Here is a 21,440-nt window from a genome sequence, read left to right on the forward strand (position 1 = left end):
AAATATAGAGTTTTTTTGTAGTTTTATGATTTGGAGAATTCCATACCTAGTGTTAAAAGAATTTTTATGCGTATTTGGATTTTTTTAACAAGTATAACAGTTAGTATAACAGTTTACTAAACTGTTATACTAAAATAAAATCGCACCTAAACGTTTTGGGTATTCGTTGTACATAAATATCAGTTTTTATAGCAGATGAATAAATACCTTTAGTCAGTATAACAGTTTATTTAACTGTTACACTAAACCGAATAAGCATAGAAATGTTGTGCACTGTTTTATTTACAAACTTAGCAGCTAATATAATCGTTTATTAAACTGCTATTGTCAGTAAAACAGTTTATTAGACTGTTTTCCTTAGTATAACAGTTAACAAAAGTGTTATACAAGATGGAAATTGCACTTAAGAAATGTTGGGTTCTTTTAAACATATATAATGTTCACTAAAACAGTTTATAAACTGCTATGGTTAGCTTATAACAGTGTATTGAACTGTTGTATTTAATTTGATAGTTTATTGAACTGCTAAAGTTATAATATAAATTCAACTGTTTTTTATTACAACTTGTTATAATAATTTTATAAACTGTTATACAAAATTGAAGCTCTACAAAAATTTTTAAAATAAAAATTTTGTTATTATAGTTTTACAAAATCGAAACCTCATAAAAAATGTTTGGATTATTTTTAAAAATAAGCACAGCTTGTTCAATTGTTTTGGTTAGTATAACAGTTTATTAAAGAGTTATACAAAATCGAAATTGCACTACAAATTTTAGAGTATTATAAACACTAAAAATTTTAGTGTATTATAACAGTTTATAAAACTGTTATAGTTAGTGTAACAGTTAATTGATCTAATATAACCGTTTAATTAACTGTTATACTAACTATATAGCAGTTTTAAATGGTTATTTAAAATCACAAACACATATAGCATTAAGTATACCTGTTTAATTGATCTTCTATAACTGTTATACTAACTATATAACAGTTTATTGAACTGTCATCGTAAGTATAATAGTTTATTGAACTGTTATCGTAAGTATGAGAGTTTATTGAACTGTTATCGTAAGTATGAGAGTTTATTGAACTGTTATAGTAAGTTAACAAGTTTATTGAACTGTTATAGTAAGTATAACAGTTTATTGAGGAGAAAGTTTACCCAAGAAAAAGAAAGTTTACCCAAGATTGATATACGAGTACATCGGAAGACTAAGGTTTACGCATAGGGCACAAATATGGTTGAAGACTATGGATGAGAGAAGTCGTACTAGACAATTCTGGAAGATCCAAAGAGTTATGCACCGTAGGCAAGTATAAAGCTATACTGATTACGAAGCTTATTAAGGTCTTTATAGGTCTTCGAATGAGGGATCACGGTATGCTGAAAGAGAGCGGGCTGCGGAAAGAACGCCGATTACCTGGCACTGAGACCAATTCAAGATATAGTCGTTAAGATTTGGTTTCCTACGTCAAAAGGTGGTTTCGTGTATAAGAGCCCGGTGGAAGACCAGGGTTTAAGTATGAGATATGGATATGTTGGTAGGCTGTGAATGGAAGAACACATACTAGAGAAAATCCAAAGAGGTTCGCACCGTAGGCAAGTATGCAAGCTTTACTGAATATGGAGCTTATTGAATGGGGATCTAGTCCGATGCACTTGATGTTTGTAGGTCATTGAGGCTGTCGGGTGAGTGCATAGACTTCCAAACAAAGAACTATCCCATTATGAAGGTGATACATCTCTTCCCAGGATATCGAGTATGACTACGATATCCTAGGAAGATATGTACCAATCTCAAAACTTAGGATTTATGTCGATAGAACGACGATGTAAGCCATTAAATTCTTGGACAGTGAACTTGAACCCCAGACTCAAAGCCGATCGTTAACTTGGTTTTCGCACAATGACGATATCGAGGGAAATGATTTGAAATTTGTCAAACAATATGAGAGCTTTTGTGCCAAACCAAAAGTGGCGATAATGGATCATATGCCTTAAATTAAATTGCGAAATGTGTTTAAAAGAAATACATGCAAAATTCAATTTTGAAGTGTATAACAGTTTTGAAAACTGTTATACTGAAGCAAAATAGCACAAAAAAGCCCATAAGCTTAATGCCTTTTTTAATAAACATAGTCTAGGACAGTGAATTTGAACCAAAGGCTCAAAGGCGATCGTTAACTTGGTTTTCGCACAATGATGATATCCCGGGAATGGATATGAAATTTGAAATATGAGGGCTTTAACCAAAACGAAAAGCATTGGTAATGGATCCTATGCCTTAAATTAAATTGCGAAATGTGTTTAAGAAATACATGCAAATTCAAGTAGTTTTGGTTTAATTTTGAAGTGTATAACAGTTTTAAAAACTGTTATACTGAAGCAAAATGGCATGAAAAAAGGCCTAAATGAACTAAACGCCTTGATTAAATTATATTCTCCCAGAAAAAATATATTTCAACGTTTTTATATCTCAATAAACCACCAAAGGGTCAAAGGAAATGCAAATCTTTGGGAAAATATATGAACAAGAGCAAATAGTTTGTAAAAAATTTGTGGTACAAATATGTGGAAGACCTAAACAACGTTACAATCCCATGGCAGCCGGTTGTACGTACCGGATCGACCCGATGGAATATTCATCGGCAAGGGCTGCCGCCTCAGTGTACGTGTTCGTCTTTTTTCGTCATGGGAGAGGCACATCCCGGAGTGCCTTCTCCGTATGCTTTTGGTCCGTGCCGGGATTGAAAAGAACCCCGGACCCTGGTTCTGTTCCGTTTGCCAGAACCGCCTTCATCATCGGTCAGTGTCGGTGAGGTGTAACAGGTGCTTGGAGTGGGTACATTTCCGTTCTTGCTCTGGCCTAACTTCGCTACGGGAGTATAGTCATACTGGCTATGTCGCTAGGTGCTGTGCGAACACAGCCAGCAGTGGGTCACAAGCGTCGCCGTCGTCGCCTTCGGCGTCCTCGTCGTCGGACTGTGTGACCCCCCCGACCTCTCCCGTACGGCAATTTATGCAAAGACAGCACCCTAGCCCTACTATTGCCAGGCCAGTGTCGGGAAATGTATCGTTCCTGCAGTTAAACTGCAATGGACTGCGAGGCAAGATTGATGAGATTGTGGATTTTATGAGTCGGAAGAGCATATCGGTCGCAGCGATCCAGGAGACAAAGCTGACTAACACCTGCAGCTTGCACAGTTGTCACGGCTACAATGTGCTACGTAAGGATCGCTCAAGGAATGGAGGTGGGGGATTGGCCTTCGTTATACACCATTCCGTGCAGTATAGACCTATCTCGCCTGCGCTTGACGCTAGTGACCCATACATGGAATGTATGGGGGTAGCAGTCAAGTCTGGTACTGCCGAGATAGAGATATACAACGTGTATATACCGCCGGTTGGCAGCTGTGTCCCGATTAATGGCCAGGCCTACAGCCCCGACATAAGTGGGTTGCTATCTGGCCATAGTCGTCTGGTTCTGGGGGATTTCAATGCACATCACTCGTCATGGCATTCTCCCCTAGGCAACGACCAGCGTGGCATAGCTTTGGCAGAGCAGATAGATAGCTCCACGTTTTGCACGGTGAATGAGGATGCCCCCACTAGGATTACGAGGAGGTGCAGCAGCTCGCCAGACATCTCAATCGCATCCCCTGATCTCCTGAGTGACGTATCCTGGCAAGCCGTCATCTCTTTGGGGTCAGACCACCTCCCCATAATCCTCACCATCGACCGACCACCCGACTTCATAACCTCTGAGCGCCGAACGTTCATCAACTATAAGAAGGCCAATTGGACTGGCTTCAGAGAGTATACCAATCGCCGCTTCAATGAACTGCCACCCCCCTCTGATGTGCTTGTGGCCGAGAGGAAATTCCGAGACATCATCAACGCAGCAGCCGCTCGCTTTATACCAGCCGGTCGAATACCGCAAGTGCGACCCAATTTCCCGGCGCAAGCAGTGGTACTCGCAGACGAGCGTGATGGGATTCGTGCTATGGACCCCGCTAACCCCAGAATCAGCGAGCTGAATCTGGAAATAAACAGGGTAGTCAACGAACATAAGCGGAATTTGTGGCTGGAACACTTGGAGCAATGTAACTTAGGCACCGGTGCAGGCAAATTGTGGGCCACTGTTAAGTCTCTCTCGAACCCCGGTAGACGGGACGACAGGACCTCAGTCACTTTTGGCGAGTTAACCGTGACTGATCCGAAGAGATGCGCCAGGTTGTTCAACCGTCAATTTATCGTGCATCCCGAGAGAGACAGGGCAAGGAGGAGAGCCATTCGCCGTATTCGTGGTCTCCGAGCCGATGAACAGCCATCACAATTTACCGTGGGCGAAGTTACAAATGTCATCCGTGGCGCCAAATCTTCCAAGGCGTTGGGCCCCGACGGAATCTCTACATTGATGCTGAAGAATCTGGATTTACCTGGAGTTGAGTACCTTACCACTGTCCTTAACCTGTCATTGAACACTCTTATAGTTCCCGATGTCTGGAAAATGGGCAGAGTGATCCCGCTACTGAAGCCTGGTAAAGACCCGAGTTTGGGGGAGTCGTACAGACCGATCTCCCTTCTCTCACCAGTGGCTAAGACGCTTGAGGCATTACTCCTCCCGAGCCTCGTAGGAGAATTTCCATTCGCCGAGCATCAACACGGATTTCGGAGACTGCACAGCACAACAACAGCTTTGCATGCCATCACCACACACATTTGCCGTGGCTTCAATCAACCCAGGCCATGTGATAGGACGGTCCTCGTGGCATTGGACCTATCGAAGGCATTCGACACGGTCAGCCATGCCAAATTATTTGAGGACATCGCCAACACGTCCCTCCAGCCAGGCCTTAAACGTTGGGTCGCGAATTATCTGTGTGGCCGCCAGTCATTTGTGGAATTTAGGGATAAGAAGTCAAAACACCGTAGAGTGAAACAGGGAGTTCCCCAAGGCGGGGTGATATCTCCGGCTCTGTTTAACCTCTACCTTTCCTCCATTCCACCTCCTCCAGACGGCATAGAGATCGTATCATATGCGGACGACTGTACGATCTTGGCATCAGGCCCCCCACCCATTGATGACATCTGCGATAGGTTGAACGTCTACCTCAACGAGCTTGCCTCATATTTCGCTGCAAGAAATCTGAAGATATCCGCCACCAAATCTTCAGCCACACTGTTCACTACAAATACGCGTGAGGTGAATTCTGAGCTGACTGTGATGGTCGATGGAGAATTGATTCCGACCATCAAGTGTCCCAAAATACTTGGCGTCACATTTGACAGCTCCTACACTTTCTCCCCACATGCCACAGCAATCTGCAATAAAGTCAAAAGTAGAAACAAGGTCCTCAAGTCACTCGCTGGCAGCACTTGGGGTGCAGACAAAGAAACCTTGTTGACCACGTACAAAGCAATTGGCCGGTCTGTGGTAAGTTATGCAGCGCCAGTGTGGTCACGTCAGCTTTGTGACACGCAGTGGAATAATATTCAGATCTGTCAGAATGCCGCCCTCCGAACTGCGACGGGCTGCCTCCTTAGTTCTCATGTGGACCACCTCCACCAGGAGACAAAGATCCTACCAGTGCGAAGACATAACTACATGCTGTCTAAGCAATACCTTTTGGGCTGTTATCGCAGAAATCATCCAAATCATCATCTTGTGGATAGATACCCACCGCCCAGAAGCCTTAAGGTAGATCTACATGATCTAGAGCGTGAGGTCCAGCGCTACAAGAGAGAACCTCTAGATCAAGCGGCATATCAAGCGGGTCTGAACAACATTCATGCAGACACGGTAGCAGACGCGTTAACTGGCTACCGGGTGAATGTAGTCCTTGGAGTACGACCGCCACCCATTGCACCCGAAGAAATCGACCTCCCCCGGCAAACCAGAGTGATTCTGGCTCAATTACGTTCCGGCAGATGCAGCCGCCTCAATTCCCACAGAGCTAGGATTGATGCCGACGTGCAAGATGTATGTCCCGACTGTAACCAGGGACCGCACGATACACGTCACCTGTTTAACTGCCCGGCCAGACCCACTCGACTCAGACCCAGATCCCTGTGGACGCACCCCATCTTAGTCGCGGAGTTCCTGGGTCTTGACACTCAACAGAATCAAGCAGACGAAAGATAGTACACAATAAACTGCTACAACAACAACAACAACAACGTTCTGCGGTACTTTATGCGAGTATAACTGTTTGGTACATACTTTTAAACAGTTATACAAAGTCGATGCTTCAATGACGATATCACGGGAAAAGATTTGAAATATGAGGGCTTTTATGTCAAACCAAAAGTGTCGATAATGGATCCTATGCCTTGAATTAAGTTGCTAAATGTGTTGAGAGGAAATACATGCAAGATTCAAGTAGTTTTGGTATAATTTTGAAGTGTATAACAGTTAGTATAACAGTTTTGAAAACTGTTATACTGAAGCAAAATGCCACAAAAAAGGCCTAAATGAACTAAACGCCTTAATTAATTGATATACTCACAGAAAAAAAATATTTCAACGTTTATATATCCCAAAAAACTACCAAATGTTGAAAGGAAATGCAAAACATATGAAGAAGAGCAAATAGTTTGTTAAATATTCTTGGTATAAGTAAGTGGAAGACCTCAAGAACGTTTTGCAATATGAAATATAGCTGCTGTTACCTTTAAACTTCTCTCATAAATCTCATGGCAGGCATATTTAAACAATTCAATTGTGTTTTGGTATATTTTTTTCTAATTTCATTTTAGTTACAATCTCTTCTAGATGATATTTAAAGTTCTGTAAATCTCAATATATATATATAATTTTTTTTTGATTTTATTTTGTTTTTTGTACACAAGCATTTTAATTATTAAAATTTATTTTCTCTTTAAAGCTTAATTGCTTTTGTCTACAAAATTCCTCGTTTTATGTAATACAAGCTGCTTATGCAATAAATCATTTGTATTTCTTTCTTCATATTAAAAAAAAATTGTTTTTTTTTTTTGTTAGAACCACTGGTTGCTCATAACTAGGTCGATCTGGTCTATCTAACTTATGCTATGTGAAGAAACTAAACTAAAGATACGTATATGTATTTGTTGCCTTTTCACATGGACATTGGTTTTGTATCTCTAAAACTCTAACAAGGATTCTTGAATTTTTGATTTTCTTTATTTTCTGTTTGCTTATCAACAAATCTTATAATGAAGGATATAATCCTTTATGTAATATATTGGTTTCATTTGTTGTTGCAGTTTCTTTTGCAGTTATTATCGCCTTAGGATAACACTCAAGAAAAATAAAATTCAAACAAATATTAAAACAAAAAGTTAATTAAGTGTAATTAATTGGTTTTCGTTTTTTTTTACATATAAAAAATTTTTTTGTTTTTAAAACAAAGAACACATATCGAAAAACACTTGGAATTTTTTCTTGAAATATACATGTATTAACTGAAACTTGTATATTTCATAAGGAAACTATTTTAAATATGCAGGAGTAGAACAAACATCAACACACACTTGAGTTTAGTATACAACATAAAGGATATTTAGGTGTGGAATATGATTTTTATACAAAATAAAAATATATATATTTTACATACAGTATATAAATTAAAAAAAAAAAAATAGAATTAAAACACAAAGAGAAAAATAAATAACATTAAAGGAAAAAAAAAATTAAAAACATATAAAACATTATAAAAATATTAACAAAAGCTTTTTTTTACAAATACAGTTTGAATGTCATTGGGTTGTGTTGCTAGAAGGGTCTGTGCTTCTTTTCTAAGGCAGAGAGCTTGTAACTAATTTAACAAAATCAAAAAGGCCAAGACAGAGGATAGACAGCTTTGTAAGGGCCTATCCAAAAAGCAGACCTCTGACAAGAATGTAAAAAATGCAAAACAATCATACAAACTGTTTGTATTATAAAGGCTGGCTGTTAATCAGCAAGCTGGTAGGCAGGCAGCAGTCAGGCATATGGGGCTTTCTCAACAACACAAATAAAAAGGCCAGCCTCTTTATTCTCAAAACACTACATAGGAGGGACGGTTGGATCTCACACATTCGGGGGGTTCTAGAGATCTTTTGTTTTTCTGTTTCTTTTATTTTTCAATGGCTTTCCTTTCCACTTTTTGAATTGAAACCTTTGTTCAATCTTTGGATGTTTAAAATGTTTAACATTTATGGGCCTATTGTTATGTGGAAATTTCTATGGGTCAGCAATCGCAGTCTATGAGGCTAAAAGATAATATATGTTGTTTTTAATTGATTCTGGCTGCTTTAGAACTTTTCATTTTGATTTTGTAATTGTTATAGGGTGATTTGTTGTTTTTTCTTTTGTTTGTTTTAATTCATTAATATTATTAATAATAATATTTGTTTCGTTTCGTTTTAGCTTAGAGAACAAACATTGATAAAGTGCTTCAATGATGTTGATTATATAACATATATGAACAAATAATGATTGCAGGTGAATATTTTGTATTTACAAAAGCTGATATATAGTTGTAATTGTAAAAAGTCTTGAAGATAGCTTTCATTCCCTCAACATCATCTTCCCTTGAATATGGCCTTGTTGGAGAGTACTATAAATGGTTTAGGGAAAGTTTTCCAAAAAATAATCTCAATTTAATATAACAAATCTCAGTATGTCTTTACGCCTAGAGAGTATCCAGAAAGATTCAAGAAATGAGAAATTGTATAAAAGTTATTCCAACTGTTATGCTTATATTAAATGGTCAGTCAAAATCAGTTAAAAAAACTAAATTTTGGGATGCTAATTTTTCATGATTGAATTGCTTTTAATGGAAGTTCTTTAGATCGAAGGAATTACATTTTATAATGTACCTTCTATTACGTTCAAATGTGGATTACTTTTTATTCGTCAAAGGCAATAGTCATTAAATAAGCATTTTATGAGTTATTGCGTTAAATTTCATGCTACTACGTGTGTATAACAGTTAACAAAACTGTTATACTGAGGGTAACTAGTCGGTTGTTTCACTCTCTTTGAATTAAGAAAAAAATCAAACTTTTCGAAAAGATATAATTCACTTTTCTGTGGATGAGTAGACGTCGACAAATAAAATGTACAGCTGGACAAATAATGATTAAACAAGTTTTTGAATCTTGCGTTGATTGTACCTCACTTTAGATTTGTGTAAGAGCTACCTACTCGGTAATATATGTATTACAGTTTGTATAACAGATAACCAAACGGTTATACTTATATGAATTGATTTGTGCCACTGTTACTGATTCGGTATTTGGGTTAAATCCATTAAACGCATTAGAAACATTAGTTTCAATTAACATTTTTATGGACTGAGTGATATAAATTCTTAAAAAGGGCCTATTATTGCGTCCAAATGTGGACTACTTATTAATTACAGCTGTGATGGCCATTAAAAGTGATGTTTTAGAACTTTTTGCGCTGAATAACTTGTTTTGAAGTGTGTATAACAGTTTGTATAACAGTTACCAAAACTGTTATACTGAAGCTTAACGGAATTTTATACATTTGATTTGGAAGAAAACACATCAACAAAATTTTAAAGGTGTAAAATCCAAATTTGTAAATAAGACTCGAGGATCAAGTGAACTAAATTCTTATTTTGTGTTCAAACTTTGATTGTAAATTCAAATTGTCCAAGAGCATTCCATTAAGGAACAGGGGTAAATTTTGATTACATATTTCTTTTAATGGTAATAGCTATAAAGTTTGCATATACCAAAATAACACATTTGGACGTGCGTATAACAGTTTGTATAACAGTTACGAAAACTGTTATACTAACGGTAAGTGATCCGTTTAACCGAATTACCATTCATTTAAAATAGAGATAACCACATCACAAACATTTGAAGGTATAACATCAAAATTCTAGTGGATTATATGGTCAACATTTCTAAAAAGGATCCTTCTAGAATTTTGTTCGATTGTTTTAAGAAAATAATACGACATTTTATTAATTATTTTCTAGTTTTACCACTTTGCCCGGTGTATAACAGTTATCTCAACTGTTGTACCTATACTAAATGGGTGGTCAAAAGGCATTCCAATTCGCCTTTTGGTGTTATTTAATCAAAAGAGTTAACAACAATTGTTTCAATTAAATCAAAAGAGTTAACCAACCTTGTTTCAATCCATTTTCCATGCACCCAAGTATCAAATTTCCATAACGGCTCTACTTTTGTGTGCAAATATTGATTACCTATTGTTCTTCGAAGATCATTCTTATAAAATTGGCATTTTATGACTTATTACCCTAAATTACATACTTCTGCATGTGTATAACAGTTTGTATAACAGTTAACAAAACTGTTATACTTACGTGAAATGATCATTTAAACAGCAAAATATTTCGGTTAAAAAACCGCAATTAATGTAAGAATAGTCACTTAAAGCCTTTATATAATGTGGCGAATCAACTTGTAGGGTGTGGACGAAGCAGAACTTCGAAAGAGGGCCTAAATTTCCTTCATCTAACCGGTTTTCATTTTTTTCAGTTTAATTAAGGAATTGTCTTTCCATATTGCGTCATTTTACACCTTTGTGATATTTTATAACAGTTTGTATAACAGTTATCCAAAATGTTATACGTATGCAAAATAATATAGAGAGCTGCATAGGAATAGTAAATACGGTATAACAGTACTTATAACAAACATATCCTTTAGATGCATTGCATGACCAGGAGTTTTAATCTTAATTCAGCTATGATTTGCAGGCCTTTAAGGATTTTCGTCACTGAAGTAATTTGTAAGTACCGGTCTTTAGTGCTAAAAAATACACAATAGTTTTGAGGGGATATAAATATTAGTTTACCTTTTTATATTTATGAAGCTTAATGTTTAGTATCGGCTATAGGTCATGGGAGTAAAAACTAAGTGTTTTGCTGTTTTTGTCTTGTTTTATTTCCAATATTTCGAGGATAAAAACCTCGAAAATGATTTGACGACGTCGACCGAAATATTTGAAATAAAATAAGATAAAAAACAACCAAAGACTTTGTTTTTCCCAAAACCTATAGCCGATACTATACACCAAGCTTCATATATTTTTTTCTCCATATTTTAGCCCATATAATTTCTTCAATTTATAATAAAGTTGTCTCGAATCTCTGGATACTCTCTAGCTTCTATAATTTCAATCTGTAACTCTTCTTTTCATTAATACATTTAAATTTTCATTTTCCAATGCCTTACTGCCTCTTTTTCCCACTCCATCTTTACACATTTCTTTCTTACATCTTCTCTTATTCCCCCTCTATATCTTATATCTCCCGAAGTCCCATTTTCATTGCATTCTTCACTTTTCCTCCTCTCGTGTTCATATCACCTTTCTTTCTACTTTCTACTTTGCATTCTTCACTTTTCCTCTTCTCGGGTTCATACCACCTTCCTTTCTACTTTCATTCCTCCTTCCCCACCTTTCTCTCTTCTTTCATTCCTCCTTCCTGTCTTCCTTCCTCTACCCTTTCTAACTTCATTTGTTGCTCCTTTCTTTCTCTCTCCATCCTTCCATTTACTTTTTCCGTTTTCTTCCTTCCTTTTTCCTTCCTTCTTCTTCCGTTCTCCTATATTTCCTTCTTACATCCTTAATACATATGTCCTTTTCTTCCGCCTTCCTTTTCCATGCCCCTTCATTCTTCCAAACCTTCCTCCTTCCATTATTCCTTGCTACTTCCCTTTTCCTTCCATTTTCATTCACATCCCCTTATCTCCCACTTCCTTTCCTCCACTCATCAATCACTTTTTCTTTACCGCTTACTTTTTATTTTTTCCATTTTCCTTTCATTCTCTCTTCTTCTTTTCTCTATCCTTCCATCACTCTACCTTTCTTCATACTGCCTTACTCGTTCCTTTCTCCATCCTTATTCTTCCTCATTCTTATTTTCACCCTATTCTTCCTTCAACTTTTCCCCCTTCCTATCCGTATGGCTTCTCCTTGTTCTTGTATGCACAGCTTTTCTTCCTAACTGCCAACAAAACTTCAATACGAGTTCTCCTCTTTGAAAAACTGCCATCTTTTGACCATCCTTTATCTTTCCCCCTCCTTATTACCTTGAAGCCCAATTATAACTCAATCTTATAATTTCTCTCCTCTTCTCTTTCACTCTCTCTCTCGCCCCTATTTAAACTAAGCTGCATAGCCCATTTTTCTATCCGAGGCAATATTCGCCCTTATCACTCCCTCACCACCACTCATAGAATTACAATAGGATCTGGGACGGGGTTTAGGCATTTCTCCTCTACGCCCACTGCGACGATTGACATTTGGAGCCATTTCTTTGGCCACCTCCTTTTGGGATGTAGCCGAGGAGTTCTTATCGCCATCCCTAAAGGAACCATTGGTAGTGCCATTGGCAAGACCATTCGATTCGGTGGACAAACGATCATGAGATCTGGCTCTTGACAATTGATTATTAGGCTTTGGGCTATTTTGGGATGACTGCAAATTTTTACCACCACCTCCACCACCTCCACCACCGCCACCAGCTTTGTGAATTCTATACCCTGGAGGGGTATCTCTAATCTGATCACAAAAATTAGCCGAATTGTTAGTCACATGATTTCGATCATGCTGCTGCGACTGATGCTGCTGGTGATAGCGTCCAGAGGAATCATTTTGATTCTGCTGCTGTTGCTGCCTTTGACGACGCGCTATGCGCGAAGCTACCGGAGATCGGGGTATATATTGTGTGGGCATGGCATAACGTTCGGTCACATCGGGCGAGAGATCAGGATAGGGTGCTGTGCCGGTGCGCGGTTGAAATATATGAGGTCTGGGTTGAGGCGGTGGTGGTGGGGTCACCTCTGAGGGAGATATCATCTCCGAACACTGATGCTGCTGATACGAGGCCGGCACTATGGGCAGCGGTATATTAGTGGGTCTGGGCGGCGGTGCCTGAGAGGAGCAGGCAGAATTTTGCCTATAGGCCACTGGCGAATAGGCGGGATGAAAGGGTAAACCATTCTGTTGGTATAAGCTTCTCTGGGCGGGGTTCATTTCCGGCATGTGGGGTAGCAAAATGGCTCCCTTCTCCAGCAGGATGCCTGGTGGTGAATGGGGATTATTAGCAAATGTGGGATTGCGATTATTATTGGGGCTGGGACCGGAGCCCACAGCCTGCTGCCCTGTTTCCTTATAGTGGCTGGGTAAATTGTTATTCTCCTTGTTTATGAAATAAGAGCCAGGAGTGGGCTTGCCAAAGGGTACATAGGTTATGTCCTCATCGGCCTTGAGGTTCTGCAGTGAAAAATTGTCATCCTCGAAAGACTCATCGAAGTTACTGGACAAGGGTCTGTCATGACGTGGGACCGCACCATTTGCATTGCCTGTGGGCAGGGCATTGGTATTGGCATTTACATTGCTAAAGTTTGAATAACTGGATGATTTGGGAGGTTTGGGCTTGGAATGTATACGGGCAAAACGACCACTATTCGATGAGGCCCCACCCAGGGCCGAGGGAGCCGGCGAAGGCGGATGATTGTTATTCAAACTATTTGTAAGACTATAATTACTGTTACTTAGCGAGGTGCCTCCGGCGCCATGTTTGAGGCTGGAATTCAAATTCGGATTGGAATTCTGCAAGGAGGCATATGACAAAGAGGGTGTGGTATCTTGTGTGGGCGTGGAGGAGGCTGCCATTATGTGGCGCCTTGCACCACCATTCGCATACAATTGATGATCGGCCTTGGCCGTGCTGTCATCATAGTAGCCTCCGGCCATCAATTGGCCGGGAGGCTTTTGCACCAAGTCTATGGCCGTGGCCGTATTGGCGGGGAAAATACTATTTGAGGTAAGGGGACCACCGCCGCCGCCGCCACCACCTAGGCCCCCAAATTTGCGTACCTGCTTAGGACTATAAAGCATACTGTTACTGGCATTACTGTTGTTAGTCGAATAACTACGGGTATTGTAACTAGTGGACATGGGCGAGGACAAGTCCCCTGCGGCCATGCATCTGCGGCGGCCCGAAGAGCCTCCATAGTGAAGGTTGGTGTTGTTGTTATTGTTGTTAAACTGATACTGGCTACTGTTACTGAGAAGGCTACCGTTAAAGCTGCCGCCTCCGCCGCCGCCATTGCTGCCTACTCCCCCCATCATGTTATTGTTGTTGGGGGTGCGAATGTTACTACTGTTGTTGTTGTTGTTGTTCGTAGAACTTCTATTACTTTTGTGTGTGTGTATTAAGAATGTGTTGGTGTTTGTTGCTGTAGCTGCAGAAGCGGCATTATGGCGCTTACCACTGCTAATGCTGCTGCTATTTGCATGGCTGGCGCTGTAGCTATTGTTGCTGTTAGTCAAAAGGAAATTGCTACCGACAGCAGCTGCAGCCGCAGCCGCAGCAGCAGCATGGCTATTGCTATGACTATGGTTATGGCTATGGCTATGGCTATTATTACTAAACTGTTTATGGAGAGATGCTGATGCTGATGATGATGATGGTGGCGGTGCTGGCTGAGAGTAGGAAGACGATGTTCTGAACTGCCTTTTCCCAGCCGTTGGAGTAGTAGTGGTATTTGTATTTGAATTTGTATTGGTAGTAGTGGCCAATGCATGTGAACTGTTACTGAGATGATGGTTACTATTACTGAGCGAATGATGAAGGTGTTGCTGATGATGCTTATTTGAGAGCATTGTTGCACTTGCTGATGTTGGGATGCTTGTATAGCTCACGTACATGGGATGGACCACCGTATGTTGGGGGCTCTTGGCATCTCCGTTCATGAAATCGACTGTAGCAGGTTCACCAAAATCACCAAAAGTAAAGACCACCACCAGAAATCCATTCAAAAGTTTAGTCCATTTTGTATTAGGGCATCAGCATTGGCATCGGTTTTGTGGTATTGGCATAGGCATATTGGTACGTGTGCGAAAGGGAAAACATTAAGAAACATTAAATGAGCATTGAGTTTAAGTATGCATTTAATGTTTTCATTAAACTAACTTCTTAGATTAACTTAAGTTTAAAGTTAGGATGTGACACCACGAGGTTTAGCAAATTCAATGAAAATGTGGCAAGCAAATTTATCAAATGATCACAAATGGACAATGGGAAAAAAATAACTAAATATGCATTCAAAATTAGAGATAAACGATGTTTTATTATTAGGAACATGTTTTCTATGTGATTATGTTGTTGAAAAATTAAAAGAAGTGAAATGACATTAAGTTCCGCCGGGCGGGACTTTGAATACCCACCACCTCCAATGTACAGTAAATTAACCACATTTCGTTATAGTACGATTAAAAACCCTGCAAACATTTTTGTTCGCCAATCAATCTTCCGCGAATCTTCTAGATGAAGGTTACGTTCGCGGACGAGCTCCTCAAAGAGTCGTAGACGATTCCCCAGTCGTGAGGAGATGTGTCCTCAAGACGAATCTTCTATAAGAGTGTTCTGCGAATCTTCCATATGAGTTACTAAAGAGTAAGTCAGAAGAGTCTTGGAAGATCTTAGAATCGCGCAAGAATCGTATGGACGAGTAACAAATGTGTGTTTTGGAAGATTTATACAACACTCTTCTGGAAGAGTTGCGCAGTACTCTCCTGGCCGAGTAACAAAGAGGTGTTTTGGAATATTTATTAAATATGGTTCTAAAAAGAGTTGCAGGTTATGCGGTTTGAAGATCCAAAGTTTTAGTTGTTCATAAAAAACGTAACAACTACGAAAAAACTTAAAAAAATGTTTTTTTTTATTAGTCGTCATATTCCTCATACATTGTACCAATCGTCATATAAACCAAGTGAGAAATCTATTTGGTGTTGTGGTGGTTGTCTACTCAAAACAAAACATCGAATAACATAATTCAATGGAAATCCTAAACGCACCAAACATGGAAAAAAAAACAATCGCGAAAAGTTAACTCAGGCGATTTATAAACAAATTTTCTGGACGAATATAACGCAATGGGTTGCTCAATAATCGTCGCGATAATCTAGAAGAGTGTTGGAAATAAAAACAATAGCGAAAACTTAACTAAAGCGATTTATAAACAAATTTTCTGGACGAATATAACGCAATGGGTTGCTCAATAATCGTCGCGAAGATTTGCTAAAACTTCCGCACACGCAATGGGTAGTTCAATGATAATCTAGAAGAGTGTTCCACAATGGGTTGTAAGAGAATCGTGGCGAAGAGTTGTTGAACTTCCACACACGCAATGGATGGTCCAATGATAACCCAGAAGACTGCTACACTACTCATACGGACGTTTATAACGCAATGGGTGGTGGATCGTGCCGAAGAGTTGCTAAAACATCCGCAATAGATTGCCCAATGACAACGTAGAAGAGTGTTTCGTGATTCATACAGAAGAACCATTGCGTAAAAATCTTCCAGAAGATTGTTTTTTCCATCGCTGGGACGAACGCTCTTCCAAAATTATGAAAAATGTTTGAAGGAAATCCTTCATTTATGAACCCATAGCAGCTATATCTTAATATAGTCCGATCCCAACCTTATTCAGGAAGGCAATGTAAGGGTCGAACACAACTCAGAATTTATAGGTTAAAAATGCAATCGGGAGATAGGTATATGTATATGCTAACTATATCCAAATATAGACCGATCTGACCCATATAGGGCAAGAATGTCAAAGAGCTTAAAAGGGCTCAAAGTGGCAATTTTCAGCGAAATCAGACAATAAATGAACGTTTTATAGATCCAAGGCTTTAAATGGGTAGATCGATCTATATCGCAGCTATATCTAAATATAGACCGATCTGGGCCACATTGAATACGAATGTCGCAGGCTACACAGCCCACTGTGTCAAATTTCAGCGAAATCGAGTAATAAACGAGTTTTTTTGGTTTCAAGAATTTAAATTGAGAGATTAGTATATATGGCAGCTATGTCTATATATAGCGCGACTTTGACTATACTCGTTATAAATGTCGAGGTGCCTAACACAACTCATTGTGGTAAATTTAAGCGAAATTAGTAAAGTAATTCACCTTATATGGACCTGATTAATTCACCTTATAGACTGATCTTGAACATATTCAGTGGGACCGTCAAGGGGCCTAACGTAACTCATTGTACTTAATTTCAGCAAAAATCGGTTAGTAAATTCTCCTTTATGGGCCTAAAACCTTAAATCGAGAGATCGGTATATATGCCAGCTATATCCAAATCTGGACCGATCTGAGCCGTATTGAACAGAGATGTCGAGAGTACTAACACAGCTCACTGTTCCAAATTTCGGCGAAATCGGACAATAAATGCGCCTTTAATTGGCCCAAGACCCTAAATCGAGAGATCGGCTATAAGGCAGCTATATCCAAATCTGAACCGATCTGGGCAGCATTGAACAGGAATGTCGAGAGTCCAAACACAACTCGCCGTGCCAAATTTTAGTGAAGTCGGATGATAAATGCGTCTTTAATTGGCCCCAAGACCTAAAATCGAGAGATCGGTCTATATGGCAGCTATATGCAAATCTGGATTGACCTTGACCATATTCAGTACGACAGTCAAGGGGCCTAAAGTAACTCGTTATGCTTAATTTCAGCGAAATCGGTTAATAAATTCGCTTTTTATGAGCCTAAAACATTAAATCGGAAAATCGGTATATATGACATCTATATCCAAATCTGTACCGATCTTGGCCGTATTAAAAAGGGATCTCGAGAATCCTAGAACAACTCACTGTCCCAGTTTTCAGCGAAAACAGACAATAAATACGCCTTTAATGGGCCTAAGACCATAAATCGAGATATCGGTCTATATGGCAGTTATATCCAAATAAAGACCGATCTTGACCATACTCATTACGACTGTCAAGGGGCCTAACATAACTCTTGTGCTTCATTTCAGCAAAATCAATTGATAAATTCTCATTTTATTAGCCTAAAACTTTAAATCGGGAAATCGGTGTATATAACAGTTATATCCAGATCTAAACCGATCTAGGCCAAACTCATTGTGCTTAATTTCAGCGTTAATTGATTCACCTTTTATGGGCCTTAAATCTTTAACCGGTAGATCGGTATATATGGCATCTACATCCAATTGTTTTGAACTGGGATATCGAGGGGCCTCAACTCACTGTCCCAAATTTCAGCGAAATCGGTTAGTAAATGTGGCCTTGATGGGCCTAAGACTTTAAGTCGGTAGATCTGTCTATATGGGGGCTATATCAAGATATAATCCGATATAGCCCATCTTGGAACTTAACCTCCCTGTGAAATATACAACATGAATAAAATCGGGAGATCTGTGTATGTATGGGAGCTATATCATATTATCAAGCGATTCCGACCATATCTAATACATATGTTAATGGTCATGCAAGAAATCGTTGTCGAAAATTTAAGTCAAATCAGGTTATGAACCGATTTTATCATACTTGGCACAGTTCTTGATGTTTAAACCAAAACACGTGCAAAATTTTAGCTAAATCAAATAATAAATGTGCCCTCTAGCGGCTCATGAAGTCAAGATCCGAGATCGGATTATATGGGAGCTATATGAGGTTATGAACCGATTTGCACCATACTTGGAACAGTTGTTGATGGTTAAACCAAAACACGTGCAAAATTTCAGCCAAATCAGATAATAAATGCGCCCTCTAGCGGCCAATAAAAATAGGTTGTTTAAAAGTGTTACAATTACTTTAGGTAAGGTTACGTTGAAAACACGGTGCGGATATTAATTCGCCCCATGCCACTATGGTCATATACCTATTCTGATAATCGGCTTGTTGTGTGCTCAAAAAACTAAAAGTGCATGATACTTTTAAAATCCCTAATTGTTTTTCATACTACTCCCCTAAGTTGGTCCATGTCTGGTATTGTGTCCCCTTTTAGCCGCGAAAGCCAGACAATGACATGAGAAATTCATCAACATCTCATCATCTTCTCCACATGCCCTATACATGCTATCACTTGCCGCACCGATTTTGAATAAGTGAGCTCGTAGTTCTATGTGTTACCAAAAGCTATACCGACCTCTTTCATACTTCCTTTCAGTAATAGCCTCATCCTCTCACGATCCGGATCGCCCCATAGGATTTTCGCCGTCCTACTGTCTTTCTGCACTTTACCACTCTAATTTTCGGAGCTTGGCACAAATATTTCTTATTATTGAAGTTTGAGATTGTTAATGGGCCAAATCAGTCCACGTTTTGATATAGATGCCAAAAGAAACCGATCTCCCGATTTGTCTTCTTGAGCCGCTAGAGAGCCGTATTCTTATCCGATTTTTCTGAAATCGTGTTTTGTTTTGACTTTCAATGGCTGTGCTAAGTATTGTCAAAATGGGTCCATAACCTCACATAGCTCCCATTAACCCGGATCGCCCTGGTGTTGTCATATTGCAACGCAAAAATTTTTATTTTAAATTTTACGAATTGACGTTATAAAGTAAATCTGTATGTTTTTGAGAGGTGAGAAGTGTGCCTTTCAAACAAGTGGTCGTTTCTCTTTATTGGAATCGTTTATGTCCTAAAAATAAATCATGAAAAATAAGTTAAGTTAGCTTCCAAAACTTTTCTTAATTCCTTCGCTTTATGAAAATGGAAAAAAATGATAATGCTTTGATCGTCCTGGAATGATGGAAATGAGCCGAGAAGGACAGATCTACACCTACCATCTCTTTTTTAACTATAAAGGCGCTTACGATACCCCTTTATGTTCAAAGGTATTTCAAGCCATGTCTGAGTTTGGTATCCCTGCAAAATTAAGAAGACTCTGCAGGATGACACTTGCTGATACGCGTTTCTCAGTAAGAATAGGAAAGAATCTCTCCGAACCATTTAATAGCAAACGAGGTTTCAGACAAGGAGACAGCCTATCGTGTGATCTCTTTAATATCCTGCTGGAGAAGATTATACGAGATGCAGATGTGAATAGATATGACACACTAATCACAAGAGAACATATGCTACTCGCCTTTGCCGACTACATCGACATCATAGGTCGGTCACCGGAAGTAGTAACTGCAGCCTTTGAAGGAATCGAAAGAGAATCAGTGAAAATGGGTCTGGCAGTAAATGGAGATAAGACGAAATTGATGGTTTCAACTCCCAAAAGCCTTGCACAACCGAGCAGATAAAGAAAATGGAGAAAGTTGGCAACCACAACTTTGAGACAGTCAGTAACTTTATATACCTCGGCACCGCCCTAACCGAAACGAATGACACCAGTTTTGAGATTAAGCGAAGAATAATACTGACAAACAGATGCTACTTTGGACTAAGTAAGCAGTTAAGAAACAAGGCCATCTCTCGACAGACGAAGACTACACTTTACAAGACACTGATACTACCCGTGCTGTTATATGGTTCTAAGGCGTGGGTAGTTGTGAAAGTAGATGAGGCAGTGTTTGGAGTGTTTGAGAGAAATATTCTTCATAAAATATATGGTCCAGTTTGGGTTAAAGGAGAATATAGGTGTCGAATGAACCACGAGCTGTATGACGACGACAGCATAGTTACAAACATCAAAATACAACGGCTGCGTTGGCTAGGTCATGTTGTCAGAATGGATGAAGAAGCTCCGGCAAAGAAGTCATTTGAAGGCAATCCAGGTACACGCAAAACCAGGAAGACCAAAAGCCCGATGGAAAGATCAAGTGGTGGGAGACACCTCGAAACTTGGTGTCAGAGATTTTAGAATGAGCGCAGAAGATCGAGGTGCTTGGAACGCTATTCTATGTTCGCCTAGTGGAACAGATTAAGCCAATTAAAGTAAGGTAAAGTAAGTATAAAATGTTCGATCATTTAGTTCATCTCTAAAGAAAAATTAACACATCATTAGAAAAAATTATCTTCGCCCTTATAATACCCTACACCACTGTGGTGTAGGGTATTATAATTTTGTTCATTTATTTGCAACGCTAAGAAGGAGACGAGCAATGTCCGTCTGTAAGTCCATGCATTCTTCTTATCATGGTATAGGTCGCATTTGTTGTCCGATTGTCATGAAATTTTGAACAGATCACTTTTTGTTCCAAGGACGAATGCTATTGATTTTGAAAAAAAAACGGTTCAGATTTAGATATAGCTCCCATATATATCTTTCATCCAATGTGGCCTTTTAAGTCTTTTATATCCACAATTTTGGTCTGATCTTTACAAAATTTAGCATGAGGTGTTTCAAATATTTGTCAAATTACATAAAAATCAGTCCAGATCAATATGTATCTCCCATATAATTTTTTACCTAATATTTGCTTGTAAAACTGCGGTAGCCAGAATTTGGGTCCCATTATAAAAACATCTTGCTTTTCCTACTTATTAACAGTAATAGGCAGACTTGATGGTGTAGGGTAAGATATAGTCGGCTACGCCCGTCTTCAGCCTTCCCCTACTGGTTTGTTAATTGAAAATGAAATTTTTTCCATTTATACCCTACACAACTACTTTGGTATAGGGTATTATAACTTCGTGCATTTGTTTGTATTAACAAGAAGGAAGAGACATAGA

At 39.0% G+C, this 21,440-nt stretch overlaps 2 protein-coding genes across 8 annotated transcripts in view; one reads left to right on the forward strand and one right to left on the reverse strand.

Moving 5' to 3' along the window:
* The window catches only part of LOC106085974 (angiotensin-converting enzyme), a 312,626-nt gene that overhangs the window by 91,480 nt on the left and 199,706 nt on the right, over positions 1 to 21,440 (forward strand). The gene's annotated exons all lie outside the window — the stretch shown is intronic.
* LOC106091494 (sodium/potassium-transporting ATPase subunit beta-1-interacting protein) overlaps positions 1 to 21,440 on the reverse strand; it is a 198,112-nt gene that overhangs the window by 14,886 nt on the left and 161,786 nt on the right. For 2 of the 7 annotated variants that reach the window (XM_059369088.1, XM_059369087.1), the window contains exon 7: positions 11,711 to 14,746. The exons of 1 other annotated variant lie outside the window; for it this stretch is intronic. In XM_059369088.1, coding sequence (XP_059225071.1) covers positions 12,144 to 14,746 — 2,603 coding nt within the window. In that variant the 3' untranslated portion in view covers positions 11,711 to 12,143. Of the gene's footprint in view, positions 1 to 6,185; positions 7,519 to 7,547; positions 8,240 to 11,710; positions 14,747 to 21,440 lie in introns of those variants that run through there. 4 more of the 7 variants (XM_059369093.1, XM_059369091.1, XM_059369090.1 and 1 more) reach the window with 4 other exon arrangements.

This window comes from Stomoxys calcitrans, chromosome 5 (assembly GCF_963082655.1).
Source record: "Stomoxys calcitrans chromosome 5, idStoCalc2.1, whole genome shotgun sequence".
Lineage (NCBI taxonomy): Eukaryota > Metazoa > Arthropoda > Insecta > Diptera > Muscidae > Stomoxys > Stomoxys calcitrans.